This window comes from Pungitius pungitius, chromosome 8 (assembly GCF_949316345.1).
Source record: "Pungitius pungitius chromosome 8, fPunPun2.1, whole genome shotgun sequence".
Taxonomy (NCBI): Eukaryota; Metazoa; Chordata; class Actinopteri; order Perciformes; family Gasterosteidae; genus Pungitius; species Pungitius pungitius.
This window is the reverse complement of record NC_084907.1, coordinates 10313718-10332846: the sequence shown is the minus strand read 5'-3', so window position 1 is coordinate 10332846 and position 19129 is coordinate 10313718. Positions and strand designations below refer to the sequence as shown.

Here is a 19129-nt window from a genome sequence, read left to right as displayed (position 1 = left end):
GTGTGCGTAATCAAATTTCATCAAAACTGAACAGTCCGGTGCATTTGCAGACCTTTCGATCGAAGCTTATGGAAGAAACACACAAGTCCTTATTAGTACTAAAATGAATATATTGATGTATTGATACAAACAGTAAAACAAACAGAACTGTGCACAGGAAGTCTCCACGTGGCAAACAGACATTTAGTCACTGCTAAGCTAAGCTAGCTGCTAGGCTACTTCCATATCCACATCCGCCCTGCAGAGCACCACCACTGTGTGAAAACGTCCTGGTTAAATGAGGGGAGATTGTTGGCAGCCGTCAAATGATGGAGAGGTTTTATAAAATTGTATCAACAATCATAGTCTGGCTTTGCCCCATTGCTAATTCATACCACGATTACATAAAGGGCCCACAGAAAGATTGACATGGGTACAATTCATTAGTAAAGCTAAAACGCATACACATTTTCACATTTCTAAAAAGCTTGTTTTTGGTATTTGCTTCACAATCCTGGAAGCTGCTACCCAACTGAACTAAGACCTGCAGTTTCTAAATGGCTGATTCCTTTTGCATCTGTGCATCAGGTGATGAGTTCAAAGCAAATGAGGAAGGGAATTGTGAGCAGCCCATTGTATATCTGCTTCCCCTGTAACAGGAAAAAGGGGTTTCCTTGTGGAAGAATGGGGCATCTGTGCCGTTACAGGAACCTCACAACGCTTTGTAATCTTGTGGATACACACCAGTAGGCTGCAGGTCCATAGATCATATAGCGCCTGCCAACCGCAGCTCTGCAATACCGAAAGCCAATGAATGAGCCCAGACTGCCGAGTCCTCGCTCACTGATCTAAATTCAGACATAAAGCAGTCGAGTGAACAGCATGTGACCTTGAGCCTGTGTGAACCCCACGAAGCCAGATAAGATACTGCATGCTCACGTACAACATACTGTGTGCTGGATGTTTTAGACGACTGTGATGATGCGGCACGCTGTCATAGCAAATGAGTTTTGTGCTAAACCATTTTTTTCCTGTGCCAACAATTGCTCCTTTCCATGGCGGCCACTAAGGGGCGATTTAACAAAGAGTGGTACAGGAGCCGTAGATACCACCATATATCAAGCAGCAGAGGACAAAAAAAGATTCCATTCCATAAAAAAAGAGGAAAGAGACATACGAGCTCAGGATTTGGGGAATTGGCACAAAGATGATACATTTTATTTAACTTATATGACCGTCATATTCTTCCATCCAGCAAATTATTTTTTAGAAAATGACTTTTAGGAAAGCTTCTTTTGATTCTTAAATGTCATTGAATGCTGTCACTGAGACCTCAAACAAGTGGACACCCCTCACAAATATATTTCAGTTAGCACAGTCTCTAGACATTAACAGTCTTGTATGTATAATAGCCCAATACATTTGAGAACCAATTTAAAAAATATATTTTAACTGTGTAACCGGTTTTGCGGAGTACTTTCAAATCTTTAAAACGGTGGTACAGGGCCGCTTACTGTGTACATGTCAGAAAATTATGGTAAACAAGCGTGCACTGCTAACAAAATCATGTTGCATAAACTTCAATAGCTGCAATCTGCAATGCGCATAGAGCACAACTCTTGTGTGGTGTGCTCTAACCAGGTGTGAGCTGCACAGTGCGTCTTTTTGAGCTGTTGTCAAAGTAAATGCTTCCACAGTGGGCCGGATCACATGGGATGAATTAGATGTCACTTCCCCCACCTCCCAGCATGCTGTACTCTCAATAGTCCCTCTCCCTAAAGTTATGCACACAAAAACACAGATGCTTACCACTTGAATTACCGATGAACAAGCTCCAGACAAGGCCTCTGAACCAGAGCCCCGAACTACCTTCATCAATTGCAACACGTGAGCAGCCTTCTTATCGAAGGTGGGTCACCATCTTCTTTCATTTGCAACTTTAGGTGCAGAGTAATGGTCCATGTCTGTAGTATGTTTGGACTTCGTCTCAAGAGGAAGAAAAACAGAAGGTAATTGTAACAGGATTGCATGGAAGGTTCCGAAAAAGTGGCGGTGCAGTAGTCAAGAGGCACAGACGGATGGTACCTTGCAGAAAGTTTAATAAACGGCATGAAAAAAACAAAAGAGAAAACCAAGAGTATCTCCAGCAGTCACCAAACTAAATTAAACTCATTTGCTTGATCCACATAACGCTGCTTTATACTTTGAGTGTGTTTGGGCTTTCAACAGGTCACAGAGAACGTCCCAAAGAACGTCCCACTGCGTCTATAAAAGCCACCCTTTAGATTAGCGAAGTCGTCCACCTCATTGTTAGATGGTTGGAGAGACGGCCATACTAAGAGCCTTGGGAGCACGTTAGGGGGCTTTTACCCAGGAGACTAGTTTCCCAGGTTGGCATGCATTGTAGATTTATTTTTCTTAATGAACTTACACTCTACACATTGAATATTTATCAAATGACTGAAATTCTTCTCATTTAGACACTCCTTCTCTTCCTAATACTAATATTAAGTGTAACCCATGTAACTCCCATTTTCACAATTCCTGTAAACACTGAAACATGTGTGTTTACAGTGCTTTATTATATCAATCTGGAGCAAACACATCCTCGTTTATTTTAAGTATTGAACAGCTATGAATGGATCCTCAAAAAACATGCACCTCAATGTCAATGCAGAATTGATCAAAGACAACATAGTCATGTTTGTTTATTTTCATTTTTATTTGTAAATTAATCTTTGATAGAACAAAGAAAAAATATATAATATATTTATTTGTACTGAAACGGTAAGTTATGTACACATTGAGAGTTTAAACTAGAAATCTTCACAACCAATGATTCATGAAATGGTATCAGAGTTGTCTCTCTCTCTCTCTCTCTCTCTCTCCTGGATGCCACAATGTACACTGCTGAATATTTACATACATTCATAGGATGCGATAGAACACCTGTGTTCAAACAAGCATTCAAAATTCAAAAATTGAATGAAAGGAATGATGCGCAATGTTGCGTAGCCCCCCGCCACTTTTTGCTGCTTTACATGCAAGTATGACACGTGGACAGCATTGTCATAACCCCGACACACTCACATCGGGGCACACGTAGCAGACAATGTTCCAGAGTACAAAGTGTGTCGCCAGGAGGAATGATGTGACTTCACTGTCCAGGTTGTTCAGCACCACAGTGTCCGTTGATGTCACCTTAGAGTGACGGCCGGCTGAGGTCAAAGGCTACCAGGGTGTCTTTGTAACAAATAAAGCAGAGTTGAGGCAGATTTGTGTCAAGTCGTGAGCAAAATAATAGTCAAAGTGATAGTAGCACATTCAGGCTGTGCAACCAACTGACACGGGTCGTATTACAGTCATTGAAACACTTAATTACAATATGGATCACTGAAAAGTCTGGTTTGCCAAATGGTTTAGCTCTCCAGTAAGGATTTGTGGTACAGTAAGGCCAGAGAAGGGATGCAGATAGAAGAAGAGTGGACCACTGGGACTTCATAAAGCAACGTAACGCCGATCACATGACACAAGGCCGATTCGACATTGACCCTTTTAGTTTCCTGTCTGGATTCCGTGTGTTGCTATGCCATTCCTCAGTTTCACAGTTTTTGTAAGATTGTTTTGTGACACTGCAGTCCACAGACGAAGTTGCAGGCAGTTTTAGTACCAGATCGAGTTTCAAGATGTATTCCTAAGCCCTTTTTCATTTTTACACTTTTCATTGGTTAAATATTTGTAAAACCCATAGACAGATTTAACCGGTGAGAGTAAAAATCGTGTATGAAAAATACAAAATGAAAATTATGAAAAAGTGCAGAGAGGTTTCCGCCCGACAATGCCGAGCCAACTTTGACTTTGGCGAGGTTTCACGTGCCTCTGTCAAAGTGGAACAATAAATGTATTCAACCACTGTCAATGAAAGATGATACTGGTTGTAGCTAATGACAATCCCAATGAACTTCCTCTGACTTCCTAAACATTGCGTGAGAAGAAAGAATGTCCAAGACGCTGTCAGCTCTCTGGAAGATAAAAGGCGGCTTTGATCCACGCCGCGTGTACTGTTACCAAAGATGTCAAATACTCCAAACAGAATGAAAAAAAGGTCCAAGCAGCACAAAAAAAAAACCTTCAGCTGGACACAGACAGGACGGTTTACTTTTGGACAATAAATTAGGAGAAAGCATACTGCTGAAACCAAAAGCTTGACAGGCTTCTTCAGTTTGCTGCGCGGACTGTCCTGCTGTTGCGGGGGAAGCGGTGGACCTTGATGTGCTTTGACAGGTGGTCGCTGCGGGCGAACCTCTTCTCACACACCAGACACTGGTAGGGCTTGACTCCTGAGTGGGAGCGCCGGTGTCGCGACAGCTCGTCGGATCGGGAAAACCTGGGAGAAGAAGAGGAAGGAATGTTTTAGCCACAGGTGTGGGCTCGTGTCACGTGATGTGGATGCGAGGTGCTCACTCACGCATTCTGGTAAACATGCTCTCAGCGAGTTGCAGTTGGCACATTCAAAAGCAGTTTCTAAATACAAGCTGTATTGTGATACCTTCACTGGATTTAAATAGAAGCTACAGCTGCTTTAAACTAAAAAGACTGATGAGATAGAGTATTGGATCTTTCAAACAGACAACACAGAGTAGGACTTGGCCCTCGATCATTCACCTTGAGCCAGTACTTGCTTGTGACTTCCAAAACAACGTCTGAAAGTGATTGATAAGCTGCTATAGCTATGGTCCTACTTTCTAAGTCCTGATACTGATGAGCTCAATAAAAACACATCTATATCTGTTTTTGAGGAAACCGTGGTCATCTTGGGTCTCCTCTGAACCAGCAATGCCGATGGATCTGATAAAAAACCCTTTAGAGCAAACATTGTGTTCTGCAAATATTCAGCAGGGCCAAAATTGAGCGAATCCCTCAAGTGGAGTGATTTTTCCTGCTACCCTAGCACTGTTATGTTCTACCTAGCTCTGGTAACTGTAGGGTTAGGATTAGAGAGCATTCAGCTGAAATGAGCATGAATGCTTTGAATGGTTTATGCTACAACTCTTTTGCCTGTAACTCATTTGGAGCAGCATGTGAGCCATGAGCTACTTGGCGATGGCAGCTACACAGGCTTCTTCCCAGTAACCTCGTTCTCTGAAATGGTCCGTTCCCTGCCAGGCTCTGCGTTCCAGATGTTGCTGTGCTGATCTGACAAGATGATGAATCGATGCGATCGCACCCTGCAATTATGCCGAACGCATAAGGGCCTGAACTAAAGGAAGAAAGTGGTTCAACGTAGATGTGCTGAGAAGCTGAGGAGGGAAAGAATTGCTGCTGCACTGATGAGACATGATTAAGATGCAACATCTGACAGTGGTTTACACAGGGAGACGGTGCCAATAACACCTGAAGCACCCGCCCCACAGTAAAAACACCTTGAGTAAGTGTACAGAGGGACCTGGCAAGATAAATCAATGCCTGAGTCCCCAGAGAGAGCCCATGCAGACATGGAGAGAACATTTCAAAACGCAGGTCAGGGTGGTAACCACCACTCCACCGGGACTTTGAAGAAGCTCAATTAGAAGCAGCTTTATTTCCTTGGATGGAATTTGATTACATTTCAAGTGAGGCAAAGGTGCATTTTTTTAAACAGTTAAACCGATTTAAAATAAACATCTGGGCAGTTTGGGACTGCAGGGAGATTGTGATAGAACGAGACGGGAGCGCATATCTCACCACGGCTAATTGTAGCTCTATGTTATGAATAAATCTCAGAAATGTTATCTGCTATCTTAAAATGAGTCATTTTGCACTTGGCAGCACTGTCAAACTTAATATTATCAATACATGAATCTCAGCGTGTTGTCTGGACAGGGGATCCAGTGACTTGATCTGTAATTATACCCGTTTGTACTACTTCAATGGTGCATTTTCCAAAGTAAATTTGCAAGATCAAAGCCGGTCACCTGAACACTACACTAAAAATGTGGAATCACACCTTTTGGTTTAAACTGTCCCACGAAGAGACACTGTACATTACAAATGTACACTAGCGCTTAATTTGTCCCATGCAGCCTTCCCTCCCTGTCCCCCCACGTCCATTTGAGGGAACCTTGAACCAATCCCTCTCTGTCCTTTCATGCAGCGCGGCAGCCTGGACGTTCCCAGCCCACAGTCATGGTAACTATTCAACACTTTGTCTTTGTCCGCTCCACTTCCTCACTGCTGCTCCCTTCAAGTGATTGTGTGCAAAACTGAAACAGGCCTCTTTTCCAGCCCTCCGTCAGCATCTCTAACCCTCCCCAAAGCCCCAAACCACCCCACAAATGCCACCATCACCACCAGCATCTTTACTTTAAAACAGATCTCAGTTACATTCTGCTTCTCGTCCATTTGCTTCTTTCTTTCCCAACTTTCCCTTGCTTTTTTTACCTCCTTTGGTCAGCCCTCTCATTTACCCTATCACGTACAGTGGGTTACCCAAACACGCGCACACACACACACACACGCACACACACACACACAGGTTTTCATACACACTTCCATCCAAACTACATCCTGCCCCTTTGTGCACAGACAAGAGCCCTTTGTTAGGAGGAACACACAGACTGGATTACTACTGCACAAATTTCTGTGCCTCCCCTCATTTGTTAGGACGCTCCCTGCAGTACAAGTACAGTGCACGAGTGGTGGCGGGTCGCCACGTTGGTACAAAGTCCGATTGGCCAACAGAAAACTTTTAAGGTATATTATTGATCACTCAGTAAATGCATACAAACTGGAGTTTACAAACGGGTGGATGTTTAAAGGAGGAGGACCATGCAAGACTAATCTCTGCAAGCTGTGGCAGCTTGAGTCCGGATTACATAACGGCAAGCTGGCTGCGTTGGTCTTGACTTCTGTGTCGCACTGGTATATGTAGGCATTCCATATGGATAGACACACATGTAGAGCACATGAAGAACACAAAACATGTCAGTACATCCAACTGAGGTCCAGGTCTGTGTGTGTGTGTGTGTGGAGCATTTAGAGCAGTGTTCGCCCAATGGTTCGGTGTCAGATTTCACCTCATTCATTCTGTAATGGTTTACATACAGGCTCTAACTCTAACCCCTCATTTAATTTAACGGGAATTTCCACAGACATCGAAAATAACTTGAAAGAACCGTGTAGCTTTACATTTCTCTGGGTTTCTGATCCAAATTTCTGTTTCACTGCAGAATGCAGCAGTGACACGTGGTTAACGCTGTTAGGTTGTTTGTTAGAAGGTTAGAAAAAAACATCATGTTTTGTTTTAAGATCCTTACGCAACAGCTCAACATAACTAGGCAATGTGACAACGCACCCCACCAACAAAACAACGCAACGTATCAACGTGACTTATGGGAACAACTTAACGGAGCAACCTAAAGGAGGCCGTTATAATTACGTAACTGAACGCAACTACATAACAAAACAACATCATTTAAAAAAGACCGGAAAAGCGCTGAGGAACTGAAAAACAGAGCTCCACATTTACTTTTTATTTCATGCCTGTCATAAAGAGTGGTGTTGTTGGTAAAGGTCCTGTGTTCCTTTGACCCAAACGACAGAGAAATGGTTGTCTTAGAAAAATCGACACCAGCAGAGGGGAGTCTCACTGACAGACCTGATGTAGCTCAACATTGGCAAACTCTGTGCTCAGGTCACACCCCATCACACTCACGCATAATCACAGGCAGACACACACACACGCCCACATACAATTATAGAGTGATGATATAAAGAGGGCCTTTCTTTTATGAGCAGTGAAAGTGCCTTACTGATGAAGAAGTTATCTCTCTGCCTTTCTCCTTTACACACTGCAGGCTCCAAAAAAGATATGGCTGCATCATACTTAGCATACACAAATACACGCACAGACTCCCACTGACGCAGCAACCGCACAGCTGTCAAGACTCAACAGGAGGCGCCCATGTTGTGCTCATGTGACTGCGGCCCACATGCTGTGTCCCATATTTAGTTTGCATCCTCAAAAAAAGACACCCCAGCTATTCTTGCACAGATGCCTGAATTCGCACCCGTTGCTATTGTCGCCATGTCACATTAATCCAAATAACACTTCGGAGGCTGCATGAAAGCTGTTGAGATCCATTCAGCTCCAGAACTCAGAGATAATAAACATTCACCGGCTCTTCAATTACAGATGCGAGAAATACTGTCTCATTGCTGCAGCATGTGGCTTCAATGGTAATGAACACCATTAATAAACATGACAATCATGTTGTTATCTAATTTTTAATTGTTTGGAACTTTGATAGCATGTGTGTGTGTATGTGTTTGTGTGTGGGTGGGCGGGCGGGCGGGTGGAAGGATTTAGCTCTCAAGACCGTTTAAGTCCCCTCATCAGTGCTACTAGATGACCCAGTGAAACAGGTCAGTTCAAGTGTCAGTTTAAATCTGCACCACACTTGGTTCCATGGAGCAACATGACACCATGCAAAGCACAGACATGCCCCACTGACATATAATTACTGCTGCTTCCAAAAAGCCCATGTGAACAAATGGGGGATAAGCCCTTTCTAAATCATGCAGAGCATGCTATTGCCAAATCCTGCAAATAAACAAACATTTTAAACAGTCTTCATATAACCAGTCATAGCCAAGAATCTAATCTGGTAAGATGACGTAAAGTATCGCTATTTTGAAGGGGCACAGACCATTGCATCAATGAGGTGAATGTTTAACATTGTCCCTCAGTGGCTTGTATGTTCAAATTTAACAAAACAAATATTAATTCAGTCGGTCAAAAACAATACCCACCTCCATCCACAGCCTTGCCAGTTGCAGGCAAAAGGCTTTTCCCCTGTGTGCCTCCTCAGGTGAGCTTTCAGGTGGCTACTCTTGGTGTACATTTTGGTGCAGCCAGGGAAAGTGCATTTGTGCATTTTGATAAAATCTGCCACCGGGTTCTTCTGGAACTTTTGACCTCCAATAAGTATCCCTGAGCCCTGGCCGGCTGAGCTATCCCCGAGCGGTTTGGCCGCAATGGGGACTGGAGCGATGCGTACAAACTTGGAGGAGACGTTAAGGCTAGTGGAGGGCACGATGTGGGGCACCAGGGCAAAAGTCTGACCATGGATGTTGACTAGAAGCTGTGCAATTTTGATGTCTGAGGCTGGGGTGGACGGTGGGGGCGGTACAACTGGGGTAATAGGTGCTACCGTGGGCTCCTGCTTGATGTGAAGGGGCTGAATCTGCACTACAACGGGCATCCCACTACCATTTGTGACACTGTCTTCTGACGAAGGTTTGTTGTCCGTTGCCTTCCTGGCTGCTGTGCTGGATTCACGGGTGGAGTTAACTGGTGTAGTTTTGGTCTCCCTGGAGGCAGCAGTAGCCAGGCCAGCAGCGCTGGAGGTGGGGACAGTTTGGTCTAAATACTTGGCCTCTGGCTTTGGCTCTGCCCTAGGCTCAGGGGAGGAATCCCTGCACCACTCGTGGTCAACCTCTAGACCAAGAGCCTTCTCCAGTCCAACTCCAAATCCTGGACAACCCTTGTGGATTTCCTGCTTCATCGATACCACTTCCATATTTTCCTCTAGGAATTCTTCAATCTCTTCCAGTGTGGGCTGAAAGGACCCTCCAAGTTGTTCTTCTGTCTCTACATTGGCCCAGGATAGAAAGTCAAAATGTTCCTCCTTCGCAGGCTGGCATTTGGGAAGCATGTCTCTCCGTGACTCCCGAAAGAAAGTGGATAATGGTATAGGTGCAACAGACTCTGCCAGCACACTGTTGGCACCCCCCAAAGAGGCCTGGGACAGCAGGTGATCCAGGATGCTGTCCTGACTCTCAGCACTGGAGTTGCTACCGTAGCTGGAGCTGAGCACCTGGGAGTCGGGGCTGGAACAAGAACGAGGGCTGGACGACTCGCTCCGGTCATCCTCCGAAAACGGTGACGGCATCACCTGGTATGAGCTCAGGTCTATCACCATATCTGACAGCCGGTAGTCCTGTGACGAGACACTGTAAGGAAGAAAAGCCCCCTTACTAACGGGGGAGTTGTCCACCATTCCTGGACAGTGACGAGCAACCAACTGTCTTTAGTTGGAGTCCGTGGTTGGGAAGATTGGTCAGAAAATGATTCCCTCCACCGATGGGGAAGTAAGGCCAATTAAACCCGGATCACAGAGGCCACACTTCCCAAATAGGGAAGATATCAAAACATCTGGTGTTTCTCTCTCAAAAAAAGTAGGCGTTGCGGAAACACTCTTACAATCCAAGGTCTCCAGTCCGGATACGGTGTGTCTAATAGAAATAAACAGAGAGAGATGATGGTGTTAATCCCAGGTGCTTATACTATTCAAATTTAAAAAGGACTTTAAAATAGTAGAGTGGCTGGTATTTACATATGGACGGAAAAACGTGTCCTAATGCATCATGATAGTTGCACTGTCTTTATCTAAATCCTAAAAGGCTGCAGAGGAACGAGAGCTGGAGAGCATTTGAGGCGTGCAAGTTGATAGTTGAACTATGACTGTCACATGACCATATCAGTGACACAGTACAGTGGAAAAATAACTTGATGCCTTAATATAAATGATGGAGTCATATATCATATATGGAGGCTGAGGTTATTTTCCTGGAGTGTTGGTCATTCTCAGTCCCCTGCCGCCTCCTCTTTCCGTCCACCCTATCGAGGGGCCCCCGCACAGTAAGACTGACCGAGAGTAAACCCTTCCAGAGGGGGGGGGGGGGGCTGTGTGACATTATTGTCAGAAAACACCGCCCAGTGCAGGCGGGAGCAGTGTACGTAAATCACCTTGTCTTCTTGTTTACGGGACAATTAAAGGGCACTAAATCAGTCACAAGGCTTCCTTTGAGGGGGGATTTCATAGATATATCATTAAATGTGTTACTGTCGCCTCCTGCGGTGCACATTTGGATTCATTTCACATGTTTCCCGGGAGGAAATGACTGAGTTGTATATTCCTGCACAGCCAAGTCCTCGTGTTTGTAACCACAGCTCAACAGAATGTCATAGTTTTAATGGACCTGCCCAAATGAATCGTTTTAATGAATACCATCGCCGTCAGATTCTGCAGGCAGCGGCATCAGAAACTTATAGAAATCAAACGCGCGTCTGCGAGCAGGAAAACAAAAGTGAATTCAAATGAATTCAATGTGCATTTCTTCTGCTAAACCGAACCGCGCAGTAACAGTCCATCAGCGTCGCGCCGTGTTTCCACTCCCGTCCCCTCCCGCGGTGCATAACGCGCATGAGTAGGCGCGCGTGAACGTCAACATGTTTTCGTCCAGCCTGCCGCAACAGATACACGCTCCCCCCCCTGAAACCCACCGTTCCAAAAAAAATAAAAATAAACCGTCTTACCTTGTTGAATGAAACCCACTGACACCCCAATGCAGAAGGCGCGCGGAGTAATGGTTCTGTCCGTGGCATCCGACGCGGCAGTCCAAAGCCAGAGCAGCTGTTGCCCTTGAGACTCGCCATGCAGCGCGGCAGCAGCTTTCCAACTGGACGGGGACCTGCCTGAGTTGTACTATATGACCGTCACATGACCACCAGTGTGCGTTACAGCCTTAGCCTACTGTAGTGAGAGATGAGAGGCTGCTGCTGAAGGCTCGTCTCCGCTCTGCAGCCCCATTGGTCGCTCGTGGTGGGATGGAGGCGGGCCTTGCGGTGCGTCATTCAGAGTTCTGCTGCGTAAACATGTGGGACGCTGTCGGTGAAGAAAGGCACTTCTTTGGTGACTGCTTTCACGACAAGCGGCACCCACGAGGGACTTGCGTTAAGTGGGGCTGATGGACATAGGGAACCATGTTTCCATCGGAAAAAACAGCGCAGTTGTTATTTTAGAAACCGGAAGGGAAATATATGGATATATCTATGAACGTTTCCAAATAAATACCACTCAAACTGAATTGACCAAGAAGCTCTCCTTAAATCAGTCAGACCAAAAATGTAATACAAAACCCCACTCTGATCCTGTGTTTAGGCTCACAAAAACGTATGAGAAGGTCAGAGGGCATATTATGTATTTATTTAACTGACTATAATTAGAAACGTTTTAGGTTATCATGCTGAACAAGACGTTCTTAAACAATAGTACCGTCTCCACAGAGTGCTGCAGAAATAGTCCTAAAGTCATGGATATATAAAAGAAGGGTCATTAAACCCGCTGACCCACATTTGATTTTAATAGAGCATATTTGTTATGTATTACTAACCAACCATTAAAGTATCTATTCAACTAGGTATTTAATAAAATTCACTTTATTTCTAAAATCAGAAATTTGCCTCAGAATCTGTACACATGGGACGTCCTCGGCCCGGGGACCCTCACATCAGTACAGGAAGTTACGTTAATCCCTACATAGAAGACTTCTACAAATCTAGCCCAAAAGTTTCCTTAAAGCTCCTTAAAGAAGGCGTATGCAAACAACGGTTTAGGATGACTAAACGTCCTCACTACAAATGGAGGTTACGTGAGGTAACATGACCGTGGTCCAGTTCCTTCAAAGCCTAACATAAGCTTGATAATTCTGCCGATATCAACAACTTCCAAAATCCAAAAAACCTTTTTTGTAACGAGTGTGACGCTGACGTCCTTGTTGGCCTACCCAAACACATCCCTGCAGCATTCTGTTGGAGATGTCTTGTACACTCATGCTGCTGCCATGGCCTTACACACTGGACTCATTCCACTCGGTTCACAAGATAGCTATCACACTCATCATTGAGCCAAATGAAAAGGTCCAAGGTCATGGTGTCACCAGGATACACCAGGTCTCAGGTCTGGTTAGCTTTTAAAGATCCTCATTCTAACTGGGGAAAACTGGGTTCCAGTTTGATGCGCCCCACTAGTGAACTGCCACACAGCTTGAGGTCAGACTCACGCATTCCCCCGGGGGGCTTTAACTAACATACATTTAGAATCATATAGCATAATTAGTCTGTGTGTGTGTGCTCGTGCGTGTGTGTGTGAAGGTTATTTAGAGTCAATTCATTTTGCTTGTGACCTTGTTTCAATATAAACAGTTCTCTGGACTCTTCTGCGTAATAGAGGGTGAACATTAATGGCAACATTGGTGCTTGGTGTGGAAAATAGATGTAGATGAGTTAACAGTTAACAACAAATCAGTGCAATGAATACCTATGTCCAAATTGTACGACTTATTACTTCTTTTGACAGAGGCGTCGGTATTGTATTAAAGTACCCACATAACCTCAAGGAGCAGGTGGCCATGTCGGTATTTCCATCTGCAAGCAAACGCCCTGCTCTTAGATGTAGTTGTACCGCTCTGTCCTTCAAAACCAAACTTTTATACGCGTGTAAAGCTCCTTTTACATAGCTATAGCAATGTATTCAATGTATTTAATCTAATTCCATGCCATCTGGGCAGACTACACCTCCTGAAGAAGATCATGTGATATCACAATCCCGAGAGCAGTTACATGTGGTGAAACATATTTTTTTGAAGGCTGTTTCAGGGGTCAGAAATCAACCTTGGTAATAATCTGTCTCCCTGCTGCGGCTCCTGCTGCTTCTGTCCCTGCATGGTCACAACGCAACATCAGCTCACTTGCCAAGCTGTCGGCTGCCCTATCAGGAGCGATAAGTAAGGGTCATCAGGGGTCAAAGGCATTCTGGGACTATCAGTAACTGCCGCGCAGCAACATCACAGAGAGGAACTCCCTCTCTCGGGCACAATGTGGGCATAGCGGTCGAGCCTCAAGTTGTTCTTTAACATGCTCAAGCAGTTATGTCACGATTCTGACTTACAACAAGACCACATGGTTAGTTATTCTGGGAATGGCAGCTGTGAACGAGTTTGGCTGCGAGGTGGCAGAAGTTTCTTCCTCACATTTTCACATATTACAAGAAATGTCTGAAAATAGACTGCGAGGCGGTGTTGTGTTCTTGGTGCTTCTGTCTTTGTGATGGTTGTGTTTGTGATTACCTGGAAAGTCTGCCTCTTCTGGTGGGGATTTGTTCTTAAATCTTGTAGGAAAAGGGTGAGTGTGGACTGGTGATAGGGTAAAATGAACTAAATAGATTAGGCCTGAAACCTTTTCAGTAAAACATTAAACCACATTGTAGTTGAAAGTAGATCCAACGCCAATGTCAACATTGAGGAGTATGAATTTATATTCTAGCCACTAGACATGGGTAAGTTAGTGGACATGTTTGCAAACTGTTGGCAATGTACGAGTTTCACAATCAGTGCTTAACACTTTGGTGGTAGAGTGACTATTTGAGGCAACAGAATTGAGTCAACTACAGCATGTGAGTTCATGGTTCATGGAGGAACATGTTATTTGCACATTTTGAAATTTTAATGGGGAAACAGTATGGAAATGGTAAAATTCCAATAAAATGGAATCAGCGTTTAAACAGCATAAAACAAGACCAATACTTTCTGAATGACACATGCAATTAAAAGACACCAAATAGAAGTACTGAAGAAACAAGTTTGACCCCCTTGCAGACTGCACGCTGACTTCACCCAAGGGAATTACCCACAATTCATAGCGAGGGATGAAAGAATAGGACACTGATGGTTCAGGGTTTAGGGATTGGACCTTTGATCTGGTTAGATGACCGAGGGAAACTTTTGCTTTTTCTACTTTACTGCCGTATTGCAGCCATGCGTAGCCTTTAGCGCTGACCTCTGACCAAACTAAGCACAGCCTGCTCTATTCTCTCCACACACAGTCAGGGGAAATTCAGTTTAGTTTTGTTTTCAAAATTCCACTCAAAATGATTGGAAACACTCATTAGTGGGCATTAGTTTTTGGATAAAAGGTGTACATTGTGCAAGTCATCTCTACCGTTGCTCCTGCCCTTCCCTCTGACCCCACGCTCTCTACATTGAAGGATAAAGGAAAGAACTTGGCTTGGTCCATAAATAACTCACTGTAGTAACTGGATGTCATTAAACCGGGTTGTCCATGTCTGATCCCACTTCACCTCTTAATCCAGCCGTCAAACAGCTGGAGCCTGGAGCCTGAAGCTCTGAGACTGTCCCTGCAGGCTGGGTCTGGCTTACAGATCCGGGGCTCAGTCTGGAGGGACAGGACGCTGCTGAATGGCGGACTAGTCGCGTGCCTTTGCCCTACTTCTTTGCCTCTATCTCCGTCCCCTGAGGGATGTGCTGAGCCTTTAATTTCTCATTTTCAGCTGGTGGATGTCACAATCTGGCTGCTCTTTACCTCTAGAGAAGCCTCGAGAGGTCAGCTTACTATGGGATGGATGATGCTACAACCAGAGGCATTTCTTTGCCCTTTGTACCACTTTGGCGGTTCTATTAAGGAACTTAATAGTTTTCTCTCAGTTTCAACGTATTACCTGTTTATTACTCCCTTTGTATGATTAAGTACATAAGTTACCATTTCAAGACACCGCTTGTCATGGTCTGATTATGTTCCTTTTAATCAGGAGAGACTTTATGTCACGGCTCGTGAGAGGGATCCAAAAGCAAACGCCGGAACCAGGTAAAGTATAAGCACAAAATGCGTATTTATTGTCTCTCTTTCCAAACGACAACTGAAATACTCTGGCCTTCCGGCAATCCTCCGCACCGAACGTAGAACTGAATGTCTCTCAAAAACAACTCAAATACTCAGGCCTTCCGGCAATGCACCGCCGTCGTCGGCGGCGTCCCGTGTCTCCCTCGTGACGTAGGAATGGAAGCCACTGAAGTCTCCGGACCCAGGAAAACGCGTGTCTGGAAGGCTGTACTCGGCAATCCCTCGGCGCCGAACCTCTGAAAGATGTCCCTCTTTAACTGCTCCCTGAAGACTTGCAGCAGCTGCCAGCGATGAGTGCACTCCTCCCAGCTGCCCTGCATCAATCTGATTAGACCACAGAAGAGAGAACAAGAGTCCCACCAGCTACCTCCTGAATTACTGTGGCTCCCCCTTGTGACCCTGTCCCGTATCCCCACAGTACCCCCCCCTCAACGGGCGCCTCCTGGCGGCCGCCCGGGCTTACCCGGATTGTCCCGATAGAACTCCCGGAATAATGTGGAGCCAAAAATCTGCCGGCGGGGCAGCCAAGATCGTTCCTCCGGTCCATACCCCTCCCAGTCCACCAGATATTGAAACCCCCGCCCCCGACGCCGGACGTCCAGTATCCGGGAAACCCTGTGTGCTGGATGCCCCTCGATGACCAGGGGAGCCGGGGGAGCATTGGCCGGAGGGCTGAATTCGCTCTCCCCCACCGGTTTCAACAGCGAGACGTGAAACGTCGGATGTACCTTCAGGGCCGCCGGCAGAGTCAGACGAACCGCCGAAGGGTTGACGATCTGTTCGATAGGGTATGGTCCGACGTACCTTGGGTTCATCTTGCGGCCCTCCGTTGCCAGGGGGAGGTCCTTCGCGGACAACCACACCTGCTGTCCTACCCTGTACGCCGGTGCGGGGACGCAATGTCGGTCAGCCATCTTCTTGTTGATCTCCCCCGACCGGGTGATAGCTGCCCGCGCCGAGTCCCACACCTCCTGAATCCGCCGGAGATGGTCATCGACGGACGGGACTGCCACTGCTGCCTCCTGGATCTGAAACAACGGGGGCTGAAAACCGAAACAGACCATAAATGGCGACATACCCGTAGCAGAACGTGACAGGGAATTGTGGGCATACTCCACCCACGGCAGGAACTTGCTCCATGACACCGGATGCCGCGCCGCGATGCACCGCAACGCCGACCCCAGGTCTTGATTTGCCCGCTCAGTCTGTCCGTTGGACTGTGGATGATACCCTGAAGATAAACTGGCCCTTGCCCCCACAGCCCTGCAAAACGCACCCCATACCTTAGACGCGAACTGCGGTCCTCTGTCGGATACAATGTCCATAGGGATCCCGTGAATCCGGAACACATGCAAGACCAACAGCTCGGCGGTCTCCAACGCAGAAGGCAGTTTGGTGAGGGGAACATAATGAACCGCTTTGGAAAAACGGTCCACTATGGTCAGAATGGTTGTGTTCCCGTCGGATGGAGGCAAGCCCGTAACAAAGTCCACCCCGATGTGGGACCACGGCCTGCCCGGGACAGGCAATGGTTGCAGCAGGCCCGCCGAGGCCTGATGCGAGGCCTTACCTCTGGCACATTCGGGGCACGCCGCCACAAACGCCCTCGTGTCTCGATCCAGTCCCGGCCACCAAAACCGCTGACGAATGAAGAGAGCCGTCCGTCTCGCCCCCGGATGACACGTCAGCTTCGATGAATGGCCCCACTGAAGTACCTGCGATCTGACCGTCCGTGGCACGAACAGGCGGTCCGCTGGTCCCCCCTCTGGCACCGACTCCCCCCGCTGCGCCTCCTGCACCACCGACTCGATCTCCCAAATTGCCGCACCTACAATACACTCGGACGGAAGTATGGCCGTGGAATCCGGTGATGCCGGCGGCGGGAAGATCCTGGAAAGGGCGTCCGGCTTGCCGTTCTTGCTTCCCGGGCGATAGGACAACGTAAACTGGAAACGGCTGAGGAACAAGGCCCACCGTGCTTGTCGGGAATTCAGCCTCCGAGCTGCCTGGATGTACGCCAGATTCTTGTGATCCGTCCAAATCCAGAAGGGCTGCAGGCTACCCTCCAACCAATGCCGCCATTCCTGTAGCGCGAGGACCACTGCCAGCAGCTCCCGATTCCCGACGTCATAATTCTTCTCCGCCGGACTCAACCGTTTGGAGAAGAAAGCACATGGATGTAACTTCTGCGTTGACGGATCTCGCTGAGACAGAACGGCCCCGACCCCTGCTTCCGACGCATCCACTTCCACCACAAACTGCCGAGCGGAATCAGGGTGCCTAAGAATAGGGGCGCTGGTGAAGAGAGACCTCAATTTACTAAACGCCCCCTGTGCTTCTGGCGTCCAGCGGAAGGATGCCTTGGTGGACGTTAGCGCGGTGAGAGGTGCGGCCACTCTACTGAAGTCCCTCACAAACCGGCGATAAAAATTTGCGAACCCCAGGAACCGCTGCAAGTCCTTCCGCGTGCCCGGGATCGGCCAGTCTGCTACCGCTCGAATCTTATCAGGATCCGGTTCCACCTGCCCCCGCGCAATCACGAACCCGAGGAAACGAACCGACGCCACGTGAAATTCGCACTTCTCGGGTTTAACGTACAGCCTGTTTTCCAAAAGTCGCCGCAGCACCAGTCGCACCTGTTGCTGGTGCTCGGTGAGGGACCGGGAGAAAATCAGGATATCGTCCAGATAAATGAAAGCGAAGCTACTGGTGATATCCCGAAACAGATTATTCATTAATGACTGGAAGACGGCCGGGGCATTTGTCAACCCAAACGGCATGACCCGATACTCGAATTGCCCCATGGGCGTGTTAAAGGCCGTCTTCCATTCATCACCTTCGCGGATACGAACCAAATGATAGGCGTTTCGGAGATCCAGCTTGGTAAAAAACTGCGCCTGAGAGAGAGGTTCGAATGACGGGTCGATTAACGGCAATGGAGTCTTATTCTTTATCGTGATTTGATTCAAGCCCCGATAGTCAATGCACGGACGCAGTGAGTGGTCCTTTTTCTCAACGAAAAAGAACCCCGCGCCTAACGGGGCGGACGAAGGACGGATGAGACCCGCGTCCAGGCACTCCCGAACGTATTTTTCCATTGCTAACCGTTCCGGGCGGGAGATGTTGAAAAGACGGCTAGTGGGCAGCGGAGCCCCCGGGAGCAAGTCTATCGCACAATCGAAAGGTCGGTGCGGTGGCAGAGTACAAGCCTTGTCCTTACTAAACACCTGCGCAAGGTCATGGTAGACTGATGGAACCGTGGATAAGTCTGGAGGAAGTGATGGTACCACTGGCGTCGCTGGTGTTCCCCCCGCAGCCCGCAGACACCGGGCATGACACCCCACGCTCCAGCCCGCGATGGCCATAGTTGTCCAATCCACCATGGGGTTATGAAGTTTTAACCACGGGAGACCCAGCACGATCGGACTCGCCGGAGACGGAATAATTAGCAACTGAATGGTTTCTGAATGGTTTCCCGATATACGGAGCGTGAGGGGGCCTGTGCGATGCGTGACCCGGCTGATCAGTCGACCATCTAGCGCGTTAACTGCCCTGGCGCCCTCGAGCGTCTCTAACGGTACTCGCAACCGGGCGGCTAGTCCCTCGTCCATAAAATTAGCATCAGAACCG

The 19129-nt window shown here is 47.1% G+C and overlaps 1 protein-coding gene across 1 annotated transcript; it reads right to left on the bottom strand.

The window, feature by feature from the left end:
- Positions 1-3483: 3483 nt before the first annotated feature.
- Positions 3484-11618, bottom strand: LOC119193968 (Krueppel-like factor 15). The gene is made up of 3 exons (XM_037447933.2): positions 11339-11618; positions 8770-10254; positions 3484-4366 (listed from the first exon to the last, which is right to left on the bottom strand). The coding sequence occupies exons 2-3, from the start codon at positions 10017-10019 to the stop codon at positions 4198-4200; spliced, it is 1419 nt and encodes a 472-aa protein (XP_037303830.2). The 5' UTR covers positions 10020-10254; positions 11339-11618; the 3' UTR covers positions 3484-4197.
- Between the last annotated feature and the right edge of the window lie 7511 nt (positions 11619-19129).